General features: G+C 36.1%; 1 protein-coding gene and 1 long non-coding RNA gene across 4 annotated transcripts in view; one reads left to right on the top strand and one right to left on the bottom strand.

Moving 5' to 3' along the window:
- LOC136771530 (uncharacterized) overlaps nt 1-23,055 on the bottom strand; it is a 68,890-nt gene that overhangs the window by 21,998 nt on the left and 23,837 nt on the right. The window lies entirely within an intron of this gene.
- On the top strand, nt 1,420-8,720 carry LOC136771528 (uncharacterized). 3 transcript variants are annotated; one of them, XR_010822338.1, is made up of 7 exons: nt 1,420-1,549; nt 2,844-2,963; nt 3,415-3,471; nt 4,488-4,643; nt 6,173-6,220; nt 6,694-6,771; nt 7,189-8,720. XR_010822338.1 is itself a non-coding variant. In XM_066723881.1 (7 exons), exons 2-7 carry the CDS (start codon nt 2,769-2,771, stop codon nt 7,285-7,287), a joined length of 633 nt encoding a protein of 210 aa, XP_066579978.1. In that variant the 5' UTR covers nt 1,421-1,549; nt 2,620-2,768; the 3' UTR covers nt 7,288-8,720. The 3 variants fall into 3 exon arrangements, 2 of the variants coding, with proteins under 2 accessions (XP_066579978.1, XP_066579979.1); XM_066723881.1 differs by having other exon boundaries at nt 1,421-1,549; nt 2,620-2,963; XM_066723882.1 differs by lacking the exon at nt 1,420-1,549 and having other exon boundaries at nt 1,660-2,963.

Below are 23,055 nucleotides of genomic sequence, written 5' to 3'. Positions count from 1 at the left end.
GGCCTGGCAGAGCATCACCAGGGAAGAAACACAGCATCTGGTGATGTCGATTGTTTCCTTTCAAATCCACTGTGGTGGTGTACAGAGCCAAAATGATGACAATTGTGTCACTGTCCATATATTTATGGACCTAACTGTATGTGATGTTCTAAGAAAAACACCTTAATTACGATAATTTTTCTCTGCAACACACCTTAAAAACAAAAGCTTGCAAGTGTGCATAGCTTTCATATCACAGATAAGGTAACACAATGCAATTTTATATTTCTGAATGTACATATGACATCCGTACTTTAACCACAATATCATTCTGCAATGGTCGCAACTGATTAAACTGGAATAGAAATAAGAAAGGTAATGTTTCTAACAATACCCCCAGGTCAACTGAGTGTATAACCAGTTAATATACCAGTGTATGACCTATATTCATGCACTAACTGGCATCTTTAACACGCACACAATTTTAAACTTTAGTCAGCCAAAATCACTTCCATATCTCACTGTCCAAAAGCATAATCAAATACAACCCAAAACCCAATAATCAAACGATTAACACTAACTTATCGACAACTGTAGTGCAGAAATCATTAACAATTTCTCAGGTACAGTTTCGTAGGATGTTCAGAAACCATATATTTGAGTCCAAAGAACAACATCTCTTCAAACAATGGCCACAGCAAACGTTTTGGATTGGATATTGATGTAGCACCTGTTAACATTTTGATCCTGTCTGTACACCTCCCCCACAGAATTGTTATATAGTAATAAATCATGAAGGCATGAGTAATCATGTTGTTGCTATACTTGCTGGCAGGTGTGGCACCTAACCTAGCCACCTGCTTCATGTCAAATATAGGTAGTTTAATGAGTGTTAAAAGGGATTTTTCAAACAGAATCATAGTTTAACTTAATTTAAATGACCACAAACAAAACAACACTATTGATTTGACAAATAAAATGGTTTGTAGCCAAGTCTAACATTACTTTATAGATTCAGTCAATTGACATTTTCCCTTATCATTTGTATGTAAAACATCTGATTGTAAAACCAATTAATTTCCTGTTTGACTTAATATTACCAATAATAATACCATATATACTAATTATTTTAATAGGACATTATATATGCCGTAGATCTGTTCACTGTCCTTTTCTGAACACTAAATACCTTGTGATGCAAATAAATTCAGTAGTTGGTGCACGTTAAATCCTAGGTATGCACCTAAATGATATAGGATTCAATTGTCAATTGTTTTCATTTAAAACGTGATTTGATTTATGGTTGCCTTCAAACACCAGGAACATAACCATTGCTTTCTTTCAATGAATCAGAAAAAAAAATCTTGATTCACGATCCAGAAATACAGGTCAGGCGGGGAAACTCTTGAAACAGCTGCCTAAAGATTTGTGTTTAACATAGCTTTCAGTGAGCACAGGATTATGTCTTGGTATTCACGCTTGGAAGGTGGAACGTGTTACCGTTTTGGAACAGCTAAACAAAAGGGTCTCTTGGACTGTTATTGCAAACATACTTACATGACTGAAGTATGTAAGTACCTAGTGCATATTGCATCTCTTATGCCTTTCTATACGTGGACAGTGTATATATATATATATATATATATATATATATATATATATATATATATATTAGGACAGATAGATTTATACAAAGATTGTAAACAGATATCTTTACAATCAGACTTTGTAACACAGCAGGTTTTAAGAAAACACAGGAGTGTTGAGTGATCATATTGTGTCATTTGGGTCCAGCCTGTTGTTTCCGGTACATTTAGTTATCTGAACTTTCTTATCAAATTAGACAAATGTATACGGCTGTAAATGTCTTGCACAAACATACTGGCATTACAGTGTTAAACAACTGTACGGTTGAGGAAAGATACACAAATATCGTTTTGTAATAGTGATTGTAAGTGTGTGTTCTAGATCTTTGGGGTTTAAAAAAAATCTTCATTTATTTTTCATCATGGCAATCACTACAGTTTTCAAATTAAGAATAAAATCTCTTCCAGATTGGTAGTATAGTACACATTACTATATTACTCAAATATACTGCATGTTATGCCTTTTTGCAAATAATGTTTATATTAGAAATGCAAAGAAACACATAGAGCTGCATTGATCACATTTGTAACATAATTAAATGAAAAATGGCTTTTGTATTTGTACTCAACAGCAGAGGATATAGTTTGAGGATATTTTGAGTAACTTATTAAGCTACCAAATTAATTAATTGATACAAAAAAACTAAAACACCTTTGCAATGTCTCAAAGTGGAAATGCATGTGGAAAATAATTCTCATTCAGACTGAACTTGAGTAGGGGGAAACTGATCACAAGCCCCCTTTTTAATTGATGGTTTCCTTCGTGCTTATAGACGGCATATAATGTCCTAAATTGAGAGTTGTTTTCTATACTTAGAATCTAGGACATGACCACTAAAGCTGTCAAATGCCATGGCCTAAATAAGATGCTCAAAGAAAATCTGAAGGTGTACACCCATCTTCAAATGGAAATGCTATGAACAGTCATTGTACCGTTTTGTCACGAGAGAGCAGTTGAGACTTCTATAATATTCATTATCATTTATTTGCTTAGGTAGCCAAGTTGATGTGAGTGAGCTGAAATCAGGAAAGAAAAGAGGGAGGTCCAATAAGTGACATCACAAGGAAATATTGTAGTATAAATTGCTTGCTTCATCAGAGAAAGGCATACATTATATTTAACTCACGTCTTGGGAAAGAACAATGAAGACTGCCTGTGGAATGGCTGGACGTTTCCTTAATGTTCTCACTGCCCTGGTATTGATGGTACATTGCCAGGTATCTGCCAAGACTACTGTGCACTCTGGATGCCAAAAACACATCACTAATGGTATCAATATATGCGAGAAGAGAAGAGAGGATTTGCAAGGTTTAATAAAGGAAGTTGGTAAAGGCTTAGTAAGTACTTTGATTTCATGATACACAAGAAGGAATTAATGTATTGCTAATTAATGTGTATCGTTAATGATTATGATTATGGTCTGTTTAAATGGGTCATATATATGTATTAAAGTGTTTTTGCTTTTCTTTTCAAATGTGGAATTTTCATAATATACATTTGTTAATATATTAAATAAGCAAATAATAAAGATGTATTTATATAGCATGAATAATACTGATTGCATTTTCAAGGTTGTTGTATGTCAGTAACCCATTATATCCTTACTGACTATCAAACTGGGAAACAACTATCAGATTAAATTAATATATTTTCTCTTTCTTCCTGTAAATGATCAGTAATAGCAGCAATGTGTTTTAAAATCAAGAGTTAATGTCTCTTTCTGTACACTTGTGTGTGCGAATCTGTGTATGAATTGTGATCTTTATACAATTATTTTATTTTATGAAGAACACATCACATGATGAAAGGATCCTTCTTTGCCATGCTCAATTTGACCAGATCAAAGTAAGTTCTTGTGTACATAAACTTGTTTTAATTGGTATTTATAGAGATGTGCAGCTTTCATATGTTGATAGTGAAGTTGCAATCAGATACTAGTACAGCAGTTCCATAGCAAAGGGGGAATTACACCAGCATGATCTGGGACATGTTGTAGTATACAAAAGCAAAACATTATTTCTGTGAAGAGAACTTTCCCCAGTAACACAATGATTCATGGACAGACACAGAATGGAGCTATACCCCTCTCAAATATGCTCAAATCATTATCATTGTTGTTGTTGCTATTGTGAATATTATGGTTATTCTAATTCATATTGGGTCTAATACTGTTAATAAATAAAATAAGTAAGATCTAGGCCTGAAATCTTTAAACAGTGCAAATGCTTTACTTCTTGGAATGTTTTCGCAGTTGTTGTTTTTTGCCTCCCCTGCCCATACATATGTATTCATGTTTAGTAAATATAAGAGGTTTTCTGATTATTTTAGATGTATGCACTCTCGAGAAAGGTCTGCTCTCGTTAATGTGTTTCTAATGCTCTGGATGTTCACAATTTCAAGCACATATATTAATATTCATAAGTGTGCTACATAATGGTATATTTATGCAGACCATGTACACATCAGAAACTTCTACTACGCACATGGCAAATCTCACCACTTCCAAAGACTCTACAGAACTGAAGTGGGTTACTCACACTTACTCCAAGTAAATTACCAACTCTTGGGATGTTTGAATTCCTTGCATGGCTCTTCAGAATGCATTACTGTAAACTCCTGATACAGAAAGAGATTAGTGGTTAGAGAAGTCTCTAGGGCAGTGCCACAACTGTCACTTGGTTTGAACAAAAATGTTGAAATCTGAGCACTGTTTCCTTGTCAGGCTGTTATATCTAGATCAACAGTCCCCGCAAACAAAGGGTTTGAATTTTGAAATTCCAGTTTTGTTCAAAAGGCTCTGAAATATTATGACTGAGAAAATCTTTCAAATTAACATGATGATATTTTTCCTTTCTTTGCAGGCGGGAAGGATGTATGGTTGTGTTTTGAAGGAAATATTTTTGTTTTATATCAGAGTATTAAACATAACCAAAGGGAGAGATCTAATATCGTTGAGCCGAGAATCAAGTAATGATATATTGCATATCATTCTATGTATGAAGAAATGTGTTCGTAAGGTATGTTTGTAAGTCTTCTCGATTCTATTTCTTTTACAATACAACTTACTTAAAGACCTGAAAAGTCAAGGGCTAATGAAACACCCGTGTGAAGGTTACTTTCAAACCCTACTACTCAACATCTGATATAGGATCAAAGAGGCTGATGTGGAATACAGATATCTCTATTTACGACAAAGACATTAAAATAGAACTTTCATTCATTTAGAACTTTTTCACCTTTTGTTGTCAATTTAAATGAGGAATTTTTCCACACTTATCTACACACTTTACTCCACAAAGGGTAAGTAATGTTAAGGGGAAAATGATTGTATTGTGAAACAAAATATTAAAAATACAAAACTGAAATACCATTTCACCCCCCTGAGGTAATACTTGGTGGAAGCACCTTTGGCAGCAATTACAACTGTGAATCTATGGGGATAGGCATCTACCAACTCTGCACACCTAGATTTGGCAATATTAGACCATTCTTTACAAAACCGTTCAAGCTCTGTCAAGGTCCTTGCAGATTGTTGATGGACAGCAATTTTTCATGTCATGCCACAGATTTGGATTTAGGCTGAGGCTCTGACTGGGCCACATGTACCTTTTTATTCCTTAGCCGCTCCAGTGCAGTTCTGGTTGTGTGCTTCAGGCCGTTGTTGTGCTGAAAGGTGAACTTCTGTCCGAGTTTCAGCTTTCTTGCAGAGGGTAGCAGGTTTTCCTGAGGATTTTTTTTTGTACTTGCTTCATTCATTTTACCTTCTATCCTGACACGTCTCTACCTATAATCGCCATAACATGATGCTGCCACCACCATGCTTCACAGTAGGAAAGGTATTCTTTGGGAGATACAGTCTTGGGTTTGCACCCAACTTAATGCTTTGCATTTAGGGCGAAAAGGCAGACATTTCTTGTAACATGCCTGCAGAACTTCCTGACTGTTTCAGATGGGCTTTCTTGAGTAATGTCTTCCTTCTGGCCACCATACCATATTTGTGGAGTGCTTGGGATATTGTTGTTACATTCACACTTTGACCAGTCTTGGCCATAAAAGCCTGTAGCCCTTGCAAAGTTGCCATTGGCCTCTTGATAATCTCGCTGATCAGTCTTCTTGCTCAGTCATCCAGTTTGGAGTGACGGCCTGTTCTAGGCAAGGTCTTGGTGGTTTCATACACCTTCCACTTCTTAGTAATTATCTTGACTATGCTCCAAGCTAATTTAGGATTGTTCTTATAAGGGGGCTGACATTTATCCAACCAAACTATTTCAGTTTTTATTTTCAATTAAATTGTATTCACATTTCTAGAATATTTTTCACAAGTTGTGGGGTAGGATGTATAGATAAATGAAAAAATAATGTACTGTATTTAGGCTATAAAGCAACAGAAGGTAAACATCTGGAAAGGGGGTGTAGGGTTTCTATTGGTGTAATGGCACTCTATATTATTTTAAGTAATTCAGAAACTAGAATGTTTAAATTGTTTTTTCAGGTTGGTAGCCCTTGTTGTGAAGTAATATCTTTGCTTTTATTTTTTACTTGACAGACAGGGTGCAAAAAACTAAATGAAGCTATTAAGAGGCCAATAAAAAAGGTAAAGTAAGACTATTAACAAACAATGTAAAAACCTGTAAAATCTACAGCAAATCAAAATTATGTGGAGAAGTTACTTCGCTTTCCATCACTACAATATGTATGGAAAACAAAACTGATACAATTAACAATAGATAGTTAATAAATAATATTTTATATTTAAACAAATTGAAATGGGAATTGTTTGTAGTTGTAGTAAAAAATATAATTGTCATGATTAAATCATTTAATTGAATTATCAATTTTATTAAATCTATTTAATAAAGCATTTGTTCTTTCAAAAATATGACAAATAAAAATATTTTAAATATGAATGTGTATATTACGGTGTTCTGTGGCAATAAGACAGAAAACTAATAATAGAAAACTAACATAGTTCATACATAAAACAAATGTACAATTGCTGCATTTCTTGTTTCTTCTATTATCTGTAAGTGATCACATTTTCTGCCATTTAACAAATATATTTTTCAGAAATCGTGTCATGATAGTGAGCTGACACCTAAGTTGGTGAAACTTCAGATTCAGAAGCTGTGGCATGCAAGGGAAAGGGTAATTAATAAAGACATTCAAATTCCTAGAAAACCAAACATCCTACATCGATTATGCATGGTGACATAAAAACACTGTTCCTACACTACCCACCTGGATGTATTGTTAATTTCAAAATTTTAAGAGGTTATATCTGATAACATAAATAAAGAATAAAGCATTTTTTTAAATAATATATATTCTTTACATTCTTTGTTGCTATTTGCAGTGCAGGAATAACATTGGTTGGGACATTAACAATGACAGCTAATTCATAATGTAAAGGATTCATCCTGTGACATATTTGTTTTAAATATTTTAAAGAACACAATTTGTTTAATTATAAAAAAGGACTTGCCCTCAAAGGCATTGTAATATATATATGGAGTATATATATTTATTCATATTAAATATCTATATTTGTATTTTATCCTGTAGCTTGACGATGAGAAGATCCAAGAAAAGGCCATATTTGAACTTCAAAACCTTGGAGAATACATTAGTAAGAACTGGACAAAAACATATATAAAAAGTTAAGTTTCTTAAAGCGGAACTACCACGATTTGTAAAATCACAGTTTTATGTGTCCTCTTGTGTTGTTATATTGTATACAATTGTTCCAGATTGAGTCAATTATATACACAACTTAAAAAATGTAAAATTGAAACGGCAAATTTCTGCACATATACGATCTCAGATCTTTCCGAACTTCCTGAAAAACTACGGGAATTGCCAGATCTTCCCCACCAAAACTATAATCAGGTCAACCAGCATATCTGCATTATCTCACTTGATCATGCCAGTCACTTATGCTGGTTTATTTGAATTGCCTAGTATGCAGTAATTCATGTTACAGTGTGTGTTCGCCAGGTAAATAGTTACTCTGTATTCCTGTACAATCTGAACAAAGGATCATTTAAAACAAACTGTCCCAAACCTCCAGCTGTGGCACCTATAAAATAATTATAACTGTATGACCATAATGATGATAATTATTGCTTATCACGTTTTGTCCAAACTGAAATGAGTAACGGGCTTCGTTCCGTACTTGAGCTCGTTACGGTGATGAAACCCCTGTGAAATCAGTACAGTGTATAGACCTCTCGCACAGAATGAAAGCACACAACAAAAACCGGTTTTTTTTTGTTACTAATGTCTTTTTGTTTTACATTTGTACATATAAGAATAAATGTTACTGTTGTTATTGTAACTTTTATTTATCTGCAAATGTTTGTAACTCTGTATAGCTATTGTTGCCCTCTCCAGTGTATGACCAGAGCTAAACATGATACACCTTTTAATAAGATGCGTCGGAAGAAATCCTTGTGCAACCTTTGACAAATATTTCCCTGCTTTGCTTACAGTTGTGCTTTGCAAAATATTTATACTAATCTGCCAGAATAAAGGTTAAATATAAAATAATGTAATGAGGGTGTACAGAAATACTTATAATTAAAAAAAAAAAAAAAACACAATGAGGACAGACACCTTTTAAAATGTTCCACATCTGTCACAATGACAATGTAATGAACATGTTAAGTTTATAATTGTCCATGTTGACTTTGAGAGCTCCGGTCCACTGAATAAAGTAACAATGAGATTGACAGCACCAGAACAAGTAGAAAAATGCTATCAGATAAATTAAAATACATTTGGTGCTGTATATTACTAAATTAGTATTTATTTACTAATAAATTTATAATTTATCAATACGTAATGTACTTTCAGTGAAAGAAATACTCTCAGGTTATATGCTACTCAGACAAGCATTTATTGCTGTGTGGAATGTAAACTATTAATTTACCTATGAAAATATTATATTTTTATGCAAGTGGTGATTGTAAACTAATATATTTATTTGGGAACCTTGGGACTGTTACCTTCAACATGCAAGCTTGCAACTTCAGAATCGTGCAGGAAATGCCTTTCAACTTTGTTACAATGGTAAAAATAAATCCTTCAAAATTCAAGTTCCATGTGATTTTTCATTGTGTCTGGTTCATGGGTGATGGGGGCTCTGAAGGTTAGCATTTAACATCAATGTATTATATAAATACACTTAAATGCACTTTGTATTATATAAATATAACCACTATGAAAGACAGATTTTATTGTTTGCTATCCGCAGGTGGGTAAAAATATTGATATCTGGCCCTAAGATACTATAACAGTTTCTTGGACATAGAAATCCTAAACAGTATTATTTTACTTTCATCCCTGTGATTGTTAATCAGTCCCACAACTTACATTTCTTTACTTGGACTAACAGTGCACTCGAATGCATAGTAACCAATACCTTTTCTAATAAGATATATACAGTGGATTGAATAAGTATTTACCCCCCAAGCATTTTTGGACATTGTGTAGTGTTACAAATAGTATTACATAATTTTGCCATAAGGCATAGGGAAGATACAGCAAAGATGTGGCAAAAGGTTCTCTGGTCAGATGAGACCAAAACTGAACTTTTTTGCCTAAATGAAAAACGCTGTGTGTATTGCAAAGCCAACATTGCTCATCAACCTGAGAACACCATCCGCACAGTAAAGCATAGTGGTTGCAGCATCATGTTATGGGGATTAATTTATGTTCAGTTCAACGACAGATATTTCCTGATAAGATCTAAAAAAGAGGTCTTCAAATTATTATTTACAAACAGAAGTACTTTCTTATAAATATTTGTATTATCTTCCTCATTTGTAAAGCTTAGCATAAACAAAATAATATAGAAGGAAGTAGTTTTGTTTTCTGATAGTTGCTTGGGTACATGCCAATTTGTAAACAAATAGTCTGCCAGTAAAATGCTCGTCTCTACCTCATGTCTGTATCAGAGCTGAATTACGTAAGTGCCCAACAAATCTATTAAAGTAACAGATCAATTCACATCTACATTGTTTTCAAGAAATGTTTGGGAATTACTGTTGTAACTGTTTAACAGCCTTCATGATTTCACTATCCTACTTAGCTGCTCTTTCAATGCATTTTCCCTCTAAATTTGCAATTTCTCCTACAACAGCCTTGTTTTAATGGTGGATATGATCTTTTTATTAACCCAGTAAATTTGATACACTTGCACTTATTGTCCTAGTAAATCAGAACAGGAAACAGTTGCATTGTGTTAGAAAGTAGCAATGTGGCAGAAGCCCATAGGAGAAGTGTAAGACATGCTTCAGGTTATTTAGGGCGAGGACAAACATTCATCGGCCCGCTTTTTAAAATGAAACTGACAAATAAAACTATGCGAGTACAATCACTGGCCTGAGGGTAATTTCCAAAACTAAACCTGGTGGGTGATATATGGAACTGTATTTAGTGGTATTTTGAGGTAATTAATTAAGTATGAAAGAGATTTTAAAAAGATTTTATATAATGGTATTGGTCATTCTAGAAATATATCAAATTACATATATGGGGACATTTTTCAGGACAATATTATTACGGTCAGTGCAGTTTCTAATTGGTCCCAGTACTGTTTCATAGCAATATTTCAGGTGGTCAGGTTCATGGGGTTCCACATGATTCAGTCTTGGGTCCCAAGTTCATGACTTTTTTCAATTGGATTGTTATTGATTACTTAAATATGTTTTGCAGCCCCTGATCAACACCAAGGAGCTCTCTGTAATTTTGTTGTGACACACAGATTAGTTTTCATGAGGAAAACACAAATCCATAGCAACTTTAGAGCTTTAAACTTCAGTCTGAGAGTCTCCAAAAAGTATTTATATATACTATATACTATATACTATATACTATAAAATGGGTACTGCATTTTTTGGCAAGGTATTATGCTTCACTTGTTTTCAGGCTTATATTTTACGAGAGTGTGTTCACATATGCCAAATTTGTGTGGATATTTGTTGGTTATTACTAATATAATGTGGTTGTTTCATGTTGTGTGCTTTTGTTCTGTTGGGTACCTACAGAAGTGAGTGTACTCATTTTATTTTGTACAAAACTTGATAAGCAATAATATCTACAAGTAATAATAATGATCATGATGGTCATACACATTTATTTATTTTTTGTCGGTGGTGCAGTCACCAAAAGGGAAATTCCATGATAAAGTGACTCAGGCCATGAAAAATTTAAAATGCCTATATACAGCTCTGAAAAAAATTGAGACCACTCCGAGTTTAGAAATCAATGTTAAGTGGTCTATTAATTTTTTCCAGAGCTGTATATTTTTACTAAAAGGTGTATTAAAAATATAAAACATTAAAAATATTTTTTCTTCATTTGTATTGATTTTAATATATTTTTTGGCCAACCGCGGAAAGCTGAAAGCATGTAAGAAAAGTCTGCGTAAGATGCTGGGAACCTGTACCTTAAAACTGAAGATACACCGCAATCTTAATTTCTTTAATAAGAGCACTGAATGGACTTCACTATTCACTAGGCACTGTAATAATTCGGGAAGTTTTTCTTCCAAATTAGAAAAGACGACAACAACATCAATATGCATGCGACCACCTTACATGTTGTTCTTATAAAATGGCATTAAACGTTTTGATTCCACAAGTTCCACAAATCAGAGTTTGGAGAAGATGCAGGTGACCCCAGGAATGCTTGTCCATTTCTGATGCATCCATAACACAAGTTTATTTGGGTGAAACACTGAACCTTGAAATTTAAAAATGACGGAGTACAGAAACCACTTTATCTAAATTATGCATCATATTTAGTTAATGGTTTAAGTGAGCCTTTCAATAAGGCAACAAAGTTGCATTGTGTGTGCAAATGTCTCACACAGCGCTGGAACTGCTTTGTACTGGAAAAAGGACAACTAATTTCCTGTAGAAGACACACTAACATAAGTTACTGCACATTAGCCAATTCAAACAATCCAGCATAACTGAGTGGCATGATCATGTGTCAAAGTGATCACCGCAGATTGTCGACTGAGTTGATAATAGTTGCCATGGGAAGAAAAATCTTGTTATTCCGCTTAGCTTCTCAGCTATCCAGGAAGTTATGACATGACACAGAAAGAACAGAGAGTATACATGCTGAAATTTTACATCTACAATTAAAATGTTACATTATTAAAATTTATATTTCTATTGACTTGATCTGAAGGAGTGTTATGTATTATACACTATAAGAACACAGAAAGATGTAAAAAAGTAAAGTGCAGTGAGAACTTTGTACTTCAATTTTGTTATAATTATACAATAATAATTTTCTCATTGAATAGCCAGCTAACTGTTTCTTTTTGTGCCTATATGTCTCTTTTTTGACATATGTAAGGATCAGAATAAATTTTACTGTTGTCATTGCAACTATTGTTTACCTGCAAATGTTTGTCTCCAACTCTGTAAAGCTATTGTTACCCTCTTCAGTGTATGACCAAAGTTAAACATGATGCACCTTTTAACAAGGTGTGTCAGAAGAAATTCTTGCGCTTCAAGTAACTGGACATCTTCCACATGAACACGGTGCTCAATCAGTCCCAAACCATTACAACTTTGACATCAATATTTATATCTTGAAGAGCACTTATCCGCCTGAGTATTTCAAAAAATCCTTCAATACGGGCCAAAACAGTATCTGCCGATAAACCATGTTGATCAGTTTGATCTGCTAAGAAAAGCATGGTATCTCGGAGCCACCGAGACAAAACTGGGCCGGGTCAAAACTAGTCCTGCTTTTTGACCCGGCCGAAAGGCTGCCTAACTGTGAATGTGAATGCGAATGCGCCGGGACCTGGGCCGGGTGGCAAGCGTCAGTGCGTGACGCAACTCAAGCCCCGTGAAAATTGCCTTGTGAAATTGTGAACGGGACCAGGAAACTTTATTAATTATCCGAATTTTGCATTAAAACGATATAAATTTCACTGAAGCAGGTTTCCATTCAAATCAATTTTCAATTGATAACTAATGCATACGATTTATTGTGATTTAATGCAGATGTCCTACTAAATGTGTTTCGCTTTCTGATTAATTATATAATAGCACTTTTAGACTTAGATAACCATTTGAAAAGGGAAATATATTAATTCAATTCCCCATTGACCCAGCACATTTTTAAATTATATTAGAAAGCTTCGGCTGCAAAGGGTTGAGATTACTTTTAAGGAAAATATAGAACCAGTCAATATATATTAGTAAGTTGTGATTATAAATACAGCGCATACACCTAATGCAACTAATGTCCTGCGTCACTGGTTTGTTTGAGCAGATGTGTTTATTCCTGGCATGCATTTCGTTTAGGCCCCCTTTCGCCCGCATGTGTGACGCACTTGGGCTCCTAAAACCGCAAATGTGAACGGGGTCTCTAAAAAAAATGGGACTAAATTTGAGGCAGACCAGGGCCGGCCTAATAAGTGTGAACGGGGTCTTAGCTATGGGAATGAAGGTCTGCAGCCAGTCCGGATCGTCAAACCCCCCCTTTTACAGGGACTGAGCCAAGGAGCTGCTGCAGAGGCAGCCGGTGACAGGGGAGGTGCTGGGATGCAAGAGAATGACGAGCTGGGGGTGTGTGGAGATGACGGGTATTTATACTCTGTGACCGGAAGCGAGTGTGATGACATCGGAGTTGTTTACTCCCGAAATTGATCAATTCCACAAATCTCCCTTATCGCACATTGCACATTTGCACTTATGTTGTAAGTCGCCCTGGATAAGGGCGTCTGCCAATAAATTAAAATAATAATAATAATAATAATAATAATAATAATAATAATAATTGCATATTTTATCCTTATCATAACATTAATCATCAAGCATCAAGATTGCTCCTGGATCAACTCGCCACATTGACGCCCTTAATCGATGCCCTGATTGAAAAGGGAGATTCACATACATTATGAAAATAATAACTGAAGAAAACTTAATTAGATGGATGTTATTAAGGTAGTATATACTATGTATTGTGGACTGATAAAGTTTAAGTGTAAAGACTTTGACATTAACGTTTTAGCTAAGTGTAACTGCTGACGAACAACTTTGCTATCCACCTGTCTCCTGTCATAACGATGCTCTGGTGGAAATATATGCCACTCATACTCCGTTTCTCCCATCTCTTTGTATATCATATTACTACACAAGATTGCATGATTGTTTAATGTCAATCATGTTTTGTGTTTACTGACCCTCGCGTCTTTAGGCGTCTACCTGTATTATAAGTGTTTTTGCCACCAGTCTCGTCATCATGACGTCAGCTTGACAGCACACTGATTTGATGTCCGCTGGGTGACGCACCAAACAGACCTGCGGTATCTCGGGTTCACAGCCCAGACAACACGCAGCAGCGAGCACGTCACCTGGGACATCCAGAGGGGAGTCCCGCACCTGCGCTTCAAGTAACTGGACATCTTCCACATGAACACGGTGCTCAATCAGTCCCAAACCATTACAACTTTGACATCAATATTTATATCTTGAAGAGCACTTATCCGCCTGAGTATTTCAAAAAAATCCTTCAATACGGGCCAAAACAGTATCTGCCGATAAACCATGTTGATCAGTTTGATCTGCTAAGAAAAGCATGGTATCTCGGAGCCACCGATGTCTTCCGTATTGTCCGCACAGCAGATTGCATACAGATTCAATGCTGTTCTGGTGCTGTTGCTTTGGTCTGAATCTGTGAGATAACCACGCCCCATTCATTTGAATATACCAAATGGAAATGTGTCATTATGAAATAAAAGTGCCTTGAAATAAATAAATGTGGCATTATGAAATAAGTGTCTTTAAATAAATAAATGTGGCACTATGAAATAAAAGTTAAAAATATTCCTTTGAAAAACATAATTGAGAAAAAAAAACTATTTATTTATATATTGACTCATATTTATATATTGACTTATATATTTATGTATTTATTGTCTCAGATTTATTGTCTCAGATTTATTTCAGGATTTATTTCATAGCCATATTTATTGATGTATTTATTTAATATTGACTCAAATGGCATTTCATACAGAGAAGAGGTGGGTGAAGTGAGTTATGCAGGGGCTTATTGTCAGCTTTGCTATAAGGATTTTCAGTGCTTCCGTGTATAATTCCCATAATCCTTTCTGGAAGTGTTTCTACATTTCAGATAACTAAGGTTGCTTCTGAAAACCAAATGTTGTTCAGGTGAAAACCAGATTTTTTCTTTGTCTCATTCCTTTGTCCTCATTTCTTCATTCACTTTCCTTCCATTGTTTATGTGTTAGTAATGCACGAGTACATTATTAAAGGGGCTTTTCAATAATGGACATAAAGGAAATCATGTAATTGGATTTAAGATGACAAATGGATGGATTAATTTCCATTTGGTAAATGTTACAGCAGATGAATGCATTTTGGAACTGCTTTTCTGCTGTATATAAAGTTGTAATTATTGAAAAAAAAACAACAACAACAATGTAAAAAATAAATCAAACAGCCAAGATGACTGTCATTTTTAAATTTAGACAAAATTAACATTAATCTGACACAGAGCAACTTGGCATTACAAAATCTTCAATTAGTACCTTGTATTGGTGATTTCATATCAAGTTATTTTTTCAAGAAGTCACTTTACAGCTGATTTTGAAAGAATTTTAATTGTTTCCGGTAAACATTAGCAAAAACAGAAAACTTAAAAAAATAATGTGTGTGCTCTTCAGGTCAGAGTGGACACTGTGCTCACAGCTGTTGTGGTGTGGTTTTCAGCATACATCAGCAACGCTCGGTTTCATTCTTAATTTGTGCTTCACGCAGCAGAATCCAGTCTAGTTAACAAAACCAGTATTATCTTACTTTAACCAGACACGACTTCCAGTGCTCTCTCAGTCTCAGTCTGAGTCAGAATAACTATACAGATGAACAACACTAACTTATTGAAACTTGACCCTTAAAAACGGTTGTAGTAGTATAAAGATCATTCTGATCTTGACGAGATCAATGTTGAGCAGCAGTGTGACCCTTCACCTGGTTTCACTTCATTGATTTCCTGTCAAATTTCAAATTCATTTTACGAGTAGCAGATTCTCCAGGTTTGTGGCCTATAGAACGCATTGTCATAGATATTTTTTTCTTGCCATCATCTTTATGAGATTTCCTTACACTGTGTTTTACTTTAATAATAGAAGCTTGTAGAGCTCATACATATTCAGCAAGTCATCTTGACTTTAGCTCCATTAACATGCAAGAAAATGCAAGAGTGGACTGATCTCAATTTAGCTCAAAAAGACTCCTGTATCGAGAGCTATTGAAGTGAATGGAATTGAAGGCCATTATAACTAACTTTCCTGGAGAGACCTCTGCCTGTTTCACCCATCTGTCTCACTCCCATCCATACTGTGCCTGAAGTTATTCTCATATTAGTAAGCCATACAGTGCATCATAGTCTGCAATGTCTGCATTGTTTTAAGACAGTGTTTCAATTCCAATGTGTACTGTGATTAAAGTATTGAGATACTTCCCTTGTAGACTTGCATTCAAGTGTGAACTAGAACATTAATGCAGGTGACAAGATAAGCTAAAGTTACAGTAAATCAGATTTTCTCGCTGCAGCAGTGTGCCACCAGTGCAGGAGATGAGTATGCATATACAATAATAGACACTCCATATAGTACATAGCATAATTAAACAAGAATTCCCCTCAGTGAACTTTAAATAGTGGCAATGACAATTAAAAGTATTAGGTTTGGTTTTAAAACAGATTTCAAGCATCCCATGTCATTTGTGAGAAAGATCCAGAAGCAGAAAGATTTCAAGCTAAAAGACCTGCCGCTTTTTTCGAGGTTTTTGACAGAGGCTTTCACCTGACATGTTTACATCCACATATAGAATACATTTTAAATAGGTCACTGAAGGTCATAGGTGCATACCGTTGTCTGGAGGTGGTGCTGTAGGTGTTCTGGGTTGCAGAGCTGCTGTCAGACATGTGAAAACATTCTGAAAACTAACACCTAAAAAGGGTAGTGGGGTCAAATGAAAGGGGATATGAAAGGAAGTTCAGAAAAGGCAACTTGTCAGTGTTAGCAACACAAGTCTGGGAACAGAATGAGGTACAGCCTTGATAGAATGCATACATACTTACATATATATATATATATATATATATATATATATATATACACATACACACACACACACACACACACACACACATATTATATATACATGTATAAATACAAATATTTTTTCAGAGGTCTAAGTAGTGAGCACAAACATGCACACCATCTCCCTATCCCCCTGCCTAAAGATGCAAGGGCCCGATCGCCACTGTCCCTTACAGGCTCAGCACAAATTAAACCCCTTCTTATACTAAGTTGTGTCTCAAAGAAGATGTGTTTTTTTCATGACTTTACTTAGAAAACCCCTGGTCATATCACTTCTAGTAAGTATTTAATTTACGATAATCAACATATCAATGTCACACAGTGACAGACCACAGGCAGTTGAGCGCAGAGCTGAGTTTTAACACAAAGACAGGAAATAAATGTATACTTGTACCACAATACCTCAGCTTGTGGAATTCATAGAAAATATTATGTACAGGAGATTTCTCAGCAATCAGAATTTAAGATTATATATGTTGTTTTACAGATTACTAATATATATACATTTATTTTATATGCAAATATACATAAATAATACATGTTTGGTGTGAGTACTTGCAACTACTGCATGTTTACACAAAAATTTCATAATCAGGATTTTCCCTGGGTGACTTTTTAAACAATTCTGCTGACACAGAACTGCACTCTTATTGCACAGGTCTCACTCTCAGTATTACTTCCTTTGAAACTATATTTTTAACTCTTGTTAAATGGTGCACAACACTTGCAGAGAGTAGGTGGCAACTTTCGGTAGTGTCAATATTTATTAGATGCACCTTGCAATACGTTTCTTATTCATGTGCAACAACATCCTCTCACAGAAGATAACCATAAACGGGTCTTGGCCATGGATGAAAGAAGTCAGGGGATAAGGGTTGAACTCTGAACTCGGCTTTGTGCACCATGATTTGCATGTACCAGCACCATTCTGTAGATTCAACCACTCCTATCCTATACAGATGAAAGCTCTTCCAGAACAGATAGTAATCTAGGAACAGAGCCTAAGCCTGAAGAAAAAATGACCAAAGATTCACTATGAACAATCAACAGAGAATATTGGAAAATTGCAGGGAATTAGCTCAATTGAATATAATCATTATCATAGCTCAATGCGTGACATATGTAAAAATGAAAAAAATGGTGTCAGAAAATCTTGATTGGGGGTGGGTGTGCATGTTTATTGTGCAGAGGGAGGGGGTCAATTAGCATAATTTGTTTGGGAGGCGTGAGATTTTTTCAACAAGGTGTGAGAGCGTGAGGTTGTGCCTCTATGCATGACCAAAATGCAATAGCTCTACACAATCTTTGAAATATATAATCTTATCAAAAGAAATCTACTTCCCCCACCTTTCGTTCTCTCCCGGTGGTAGAGTGGGTGTGTGGCTTGCCATTTCAGAACGGCTGAGAGGTGGCTGAGACCAGAGATCTGTCTGGTTCAGCTAGACTGAAGTGTTGTGGGATGCTTAGCTGTGTGCAAAAGGACTCTTATGAGTGAGTGGATGTTGCCGAAGGCAGTTCTTCCTGGCAGGGCCATTAATCTGTGGGCACTGACAGTGTATTCCTACTTTTACACAACATCATCCCAATATGGACAGCTCTCCACAGTCCAGCAGCACTGATCTACGGTCCATATATTTCAATTAACAGAAGGAGGAGTAATGATTGTTTTCCTCAGTTTGCTTAATATTTTGTCTATGTCATGCATGAAAAAAGACAAACATTTATAAAATAATAAGCGATTCTGAATTACTGGGTCAGATGGCATACCAAAAAATATAATATTTTAGAGCTGCATCATGGGAATACCAATAGTAAACTTTAATCACTGTGTAATCTGTAATTTTACAATATGAAGAAATGTGTAGATTTATTCACTTTGTTTGAAAAACAAATAAAAATAAACAATTCAAAAGTAAAACAAGCAAAATGTCAATTATAACTTTCAACTAGTCAACACATGAATACTTCCTATAGGCACTGCGTGAATATTTAATATTAACTAATAACAAGTGCTTAGTGATCACTGCAAAACAAGTATTACAATAAAAAATAAAAATAATTTGCGTATATTTTCATGTTGGTCCATACAACCTGCAAACTAATTTCCAGGTGGGATTATTCTACTAGAACAGAGTTGCAGTGGCATTTTCAGGATTTGAATGATTCTCCACTGATACTCGTAAAAATGAGCTGAAGCTAAAGTAACAAATTAACTAAGCTACTGATAACATCAATATACACTATTGGTTGCAGAAAAAAAAGGTTTTAAAATTACCCTACAGTTCCCTTCTCTGGCACTCATAATATGAGTAGATTCTGTCTTTTGTTTAAACATGATATGACCGTGTCTATCATTGCAAGTTCACACTGAGCTGTAGGTGGGTATCAGTATGAACAGACAACAAAGACGCACCCAACAATTCTCTGAAGAGGACAGATGGAAACTGAGATGTAATAGCTCAAGTATTTCATATGTGCAACCAGCTTTGACAAATTGTCATTGTAGAAGGTAGAACAATGCTCTCTTAAAAGCCACACCCAGACACCACAGAATGGACCGGAGAACAGGAATCATTACCAAGGACACTTTCAGTTTAGACACAGAGCACCTGTTGTTACCGCCTACATCTCAGACAAAATAATATTTCTGACCAGTTTATATGCTGTTTTTATTAAGAGATGAGGTGAGGGACAATAAGTGGCAATTTATAATTGTATGTCTCTTTGGGGAGGTCTCTTGAATAATTGAGGCAGTAACTTGCTTAATTTGGAACTGATTTTCTCTATCCCAACCACTTGAAATAATAAAATGACCATCTGAAATCTGTTTCAGTTACACAACTATGTGCTAAGTGTGAAATGCACTCTCATCACTGTCCACAAAAAAGGGAAGGTGACAAACATTTTGAGATGTCAGGGTAGATGTCTTTTTTAACAGCATCATACAAACTACTGCTAATGAAAACTGTTGATTTTCTGATGCAATTTTATGACTCAACAAATAGGTATTAATGAAACCAGTGAAGAGACACACAAATCATGACCCTTAAATCATGGACCATAGCTGTATATGGATAAGCTGACTATTGAACTAAGCCTAAAAGAGTAGGTAGAAACTTAGGTATCAACAGAGGTAGTTCATTACAATTACAAATACAATCTATATCAACACAGGCAATAAGTAAGGCCAGAATAGCATGAGAAATGATTATGTCTCCTGTTCAGAAGTTAATTGGCCCTACCCCAAGAAAAACTACAAAAGCCAATGGGGAAAAGACTAATTTCCACCCACATGACTTTGCCAATGACACACTGAGTCTAACCCCACTCGGCACCTCTCTCCTTTCCATTAGCAAACAATTAGCAACATTTTCCTTTAATTTAAAGAAATGATTAATCTGCCAGTGCAATATAAGCATTAATTTATCTAATCCTGGCACATATCTGTAAGAAAATCTTAGCTTAAAGAATATGGGTGAAAAAGTATTTTATCTCTTTCAATCTCCTATCTATCCATATATATATATGTTTTTAAATCCCCTTTATTTTATACAAACCAAATTATGTCACATTCCATTAATATCACACCTTTACATACGATATGACAACACAAACAACATTCAATGGATTATATAAAATAAAAAAAAAAACAATAAAAAAAAAAAACTGCCCATCCTTCACTGAGCACACACCCTCTTAAACATATCTAACTGATGCATTGGTAGTATGTAAGTATGTATGTATGTATGTATGTATGTATGTATGTATGTATGTATATGTACAGTGAGGGAAAAAAGTATTTGATCCCCTGCTGATTTTGTACGTTTGCCCACTGACAAAGAAATGATCAGTCTATAATTTTAATGGTAGGTGTATTTTAACAGTGAGAGACAGAATAACAACAAAAAAATCCAGAAAAACGCATTTCAAAAAAGTTATAAATTGATTTGTATGTTAATGAGGGAAATAAGTATTTGACCCCTTCGACTTAGTACTTGGTGGCAAAACCCTTGTTGGCAATCACAGAGGTCAGACGTTTCTTGTAGTTGGCCACCAGGTTTGCACACATCTCAGGAGGGATTTTGTCCCACTCCTCTTTGCAGATCCTCTCCAAGTCATTAAGGTTTCGAGGCTGACGTTTGGCAACTCGAACCTTCAGCTCCCTCCACAGATTTTCTATGGGATTAAGGTCTGGAGACTGGCTAGGCCACTCCAGGACCTTAATGTGCTTCTTCTTGAGCCACTCCTTTGTTGCCTTGGCTGTGTGTTTTGGGTCATTGTCATGCTGGAATACCATCCACGACCCATTTTCAATGCCCTGGCTGAGGGAAGGAGGTTCTCACCCAAGATTTGACGGTACATGGCCCCGTCCATCGTCCCTTTGATGTGGTGCAGTTGTCCTGTCCCCTTAGCAGAAAAACACCCCCAAAGCATAATGTTTCCACCTCCATGTTTGACGGTGGGGATGGTGTTCTTGGGGTCATTCCTCCTCCTCCAAACACGGCGAGTTGAGTTGATGCCAAAGAGCTCGATTTTGGTCTCATCTGACCACAACACTTTCACCCAGTTCTCCTCTGAATCATTCAGATGTTCATTGGCAAACTTCAGACGGGCCTGTACATGTGCTTTCTTGAGCAGGGGGACCTTGCGGGCGCTGCAGGATTTCAGTCCTTCATGGCGTAGCATGTTACCAATTGTTTTCTTGGTGACTATGGTCCCAGCTGCCTTGAGATCATGAACAAGATCCTCCCCGTGTAGTTCTGGGCTGATTCCTCACCGTTCTCATGATCATTGAAACTCCACGAGGTGAGATCTTGCATGGAGCCCCAGACCGAGGGAGACTGACAGTTATTTTGTGTTTCTTCCATTTGCGAATAATCGCACCAACTGTTGTCACCTTCTCTCCAAGCTGCTTGGTGATGGTCTTGTAGCCCATTCCAGCCTTGTGTAGGTCTACAATCTTGTCCCTGACATCCTTGGACAGCTCTTTGGTCTTGGCCATGGTGGAGAGTTTGGAATCTGATTGATTGATTGCTTCTGTGGACAGGTGTCTTTTATACAGGTAACAAGCTGAGATTAGGAGCACTCCCTTTAAGAGAGTGCTCCTAATCTCAGCTCCTTACCTGTATAAAAGACACCTGGGAGCCAGAAATCTTGCTGATTGATAGGGGATCAAATACTTATTTCCCTCATTAACATGCAAATCAATTTATAACTTTTTTGAAATGCGTTTTTCTGGATTTTGTTGTTGTTATTCTGTCTCTCACTGTTAAAATACACCTACCATTAAAATTATAGACTGATCATTTCTTTGTCAGTGGGCAAACGTACAAAATCAGCAGGGGATCAAATACTTTTTTTCCCTCACTGTATACACTCACCTAAAGGATTATTAGGAACACCTGTTCAATTTCTCATTAATGCAATTATCTAACCAACCAATCACATGGCAGTTGCTTCAATGCATTTAGGGGTGTGGTCCTGGTCAAAACAATCTCCTGAACTCCAAACTGAATGTCTGAATGGGAAAGAAAGGTGATTTAAGCAATTTTGAGCGTGGCATGGTTGTTGGTGCCAGACGGGCCGGTCTGAGTATTTCACAATCTGCTCAGTTACTGGGATTTTCACGCACAACCATTTCTAGGGTTTACAAAGAATGGTGTGAAAAGGGAAAAACATCCAGTATGCGGCAGTCCTGTGGGCAAAAATGCCTCGTTGATGCTAGAGGTCAGAGGAGAATGGGCCGACTGATTCAAGCTGATAGAAGAGCAACTTTGACTGAAATAACCACTCGTTACAACCGAGGTATGCAGCAAAGCATTTGTGAAGCCACAACACGTACAACCTTGAGGCGGATGGGCTACAACAGCAGAACACCCCACCGGGTACCACTCATCTCCACTACAAATAGGAAAAAGAGGCTACAATTTGCTCACCAAAATTGGACAGTTGAAGACTGGAAAAATGTTGCCTGGTCTGATGAGTCTCGATTTCTGTTGAGACATTCAGATGGTAGAGTCAGAATTTGGCATAAACAGAATGAGAACATGGATCCATCATGCCTTGTTACCACTGTGCAGGCTGGTGGTGGTGGTGTAATAGTGTGGGGGATGTTTTCTTGGCACACTTTAGGCCCCTTAGTGCCAATTGGGCATCGTTTAAATGCCACGGCCTACCTGAGCATTGTTTCTGACCATGTCCATCCCTTTATGACCACCATGTACCCATCCTCTGATGGCTACTTCCAGCAGGATAATGCACCATGTCACAAA

The sequence above is a fragment of the Amia ocellicauda genome, chromosome 15 (genome assembly GCF_036373705.1).
Source record: "Amia ocellicauda isolate fAmiCal2 chromosome 15, fAmiCal2.hap1, whole genome shotgun sequence".
NCBI classification, from domain to species: Eukaryota; Metazoa; Chordata; class Actinopteri; order Amiiformes; family Amiidae; genus Amia; species Amia ocellicauda.
Note: the sequence above shows the minus strand (reverse complement) of the source record. Positions and strands in the feature narration are given on the sequence as shown.

What these genes read in the sequence shown, in the direction of transcription:
- LOC136771528 (XM_066723881.1), top strand. Translation starts at nt 2,769, where the DNA reads ATGAAGACTGCCTGTGGAATGGCTGGACGTTTCCTTAATGTTCTCACT. An exon ending in CTCAATTTGACCAGATCAAA is followed by an intron (nt 3,472 to 4,487) that starts GTAAGTTCTTGT and finishes CTTTCTTTGCAG; the next exon opens with GCGGGAAGGATGTATGGTTG. An exon ending in TTAAGAGGCCAATAAAAAAG is followed by an intron (nt 6,221 to 6,693) that starts GTAAAGTAAGAC and finishes TATATTTTTCAG; the next exon opens with AAATCGTGTCATGATAGTGA.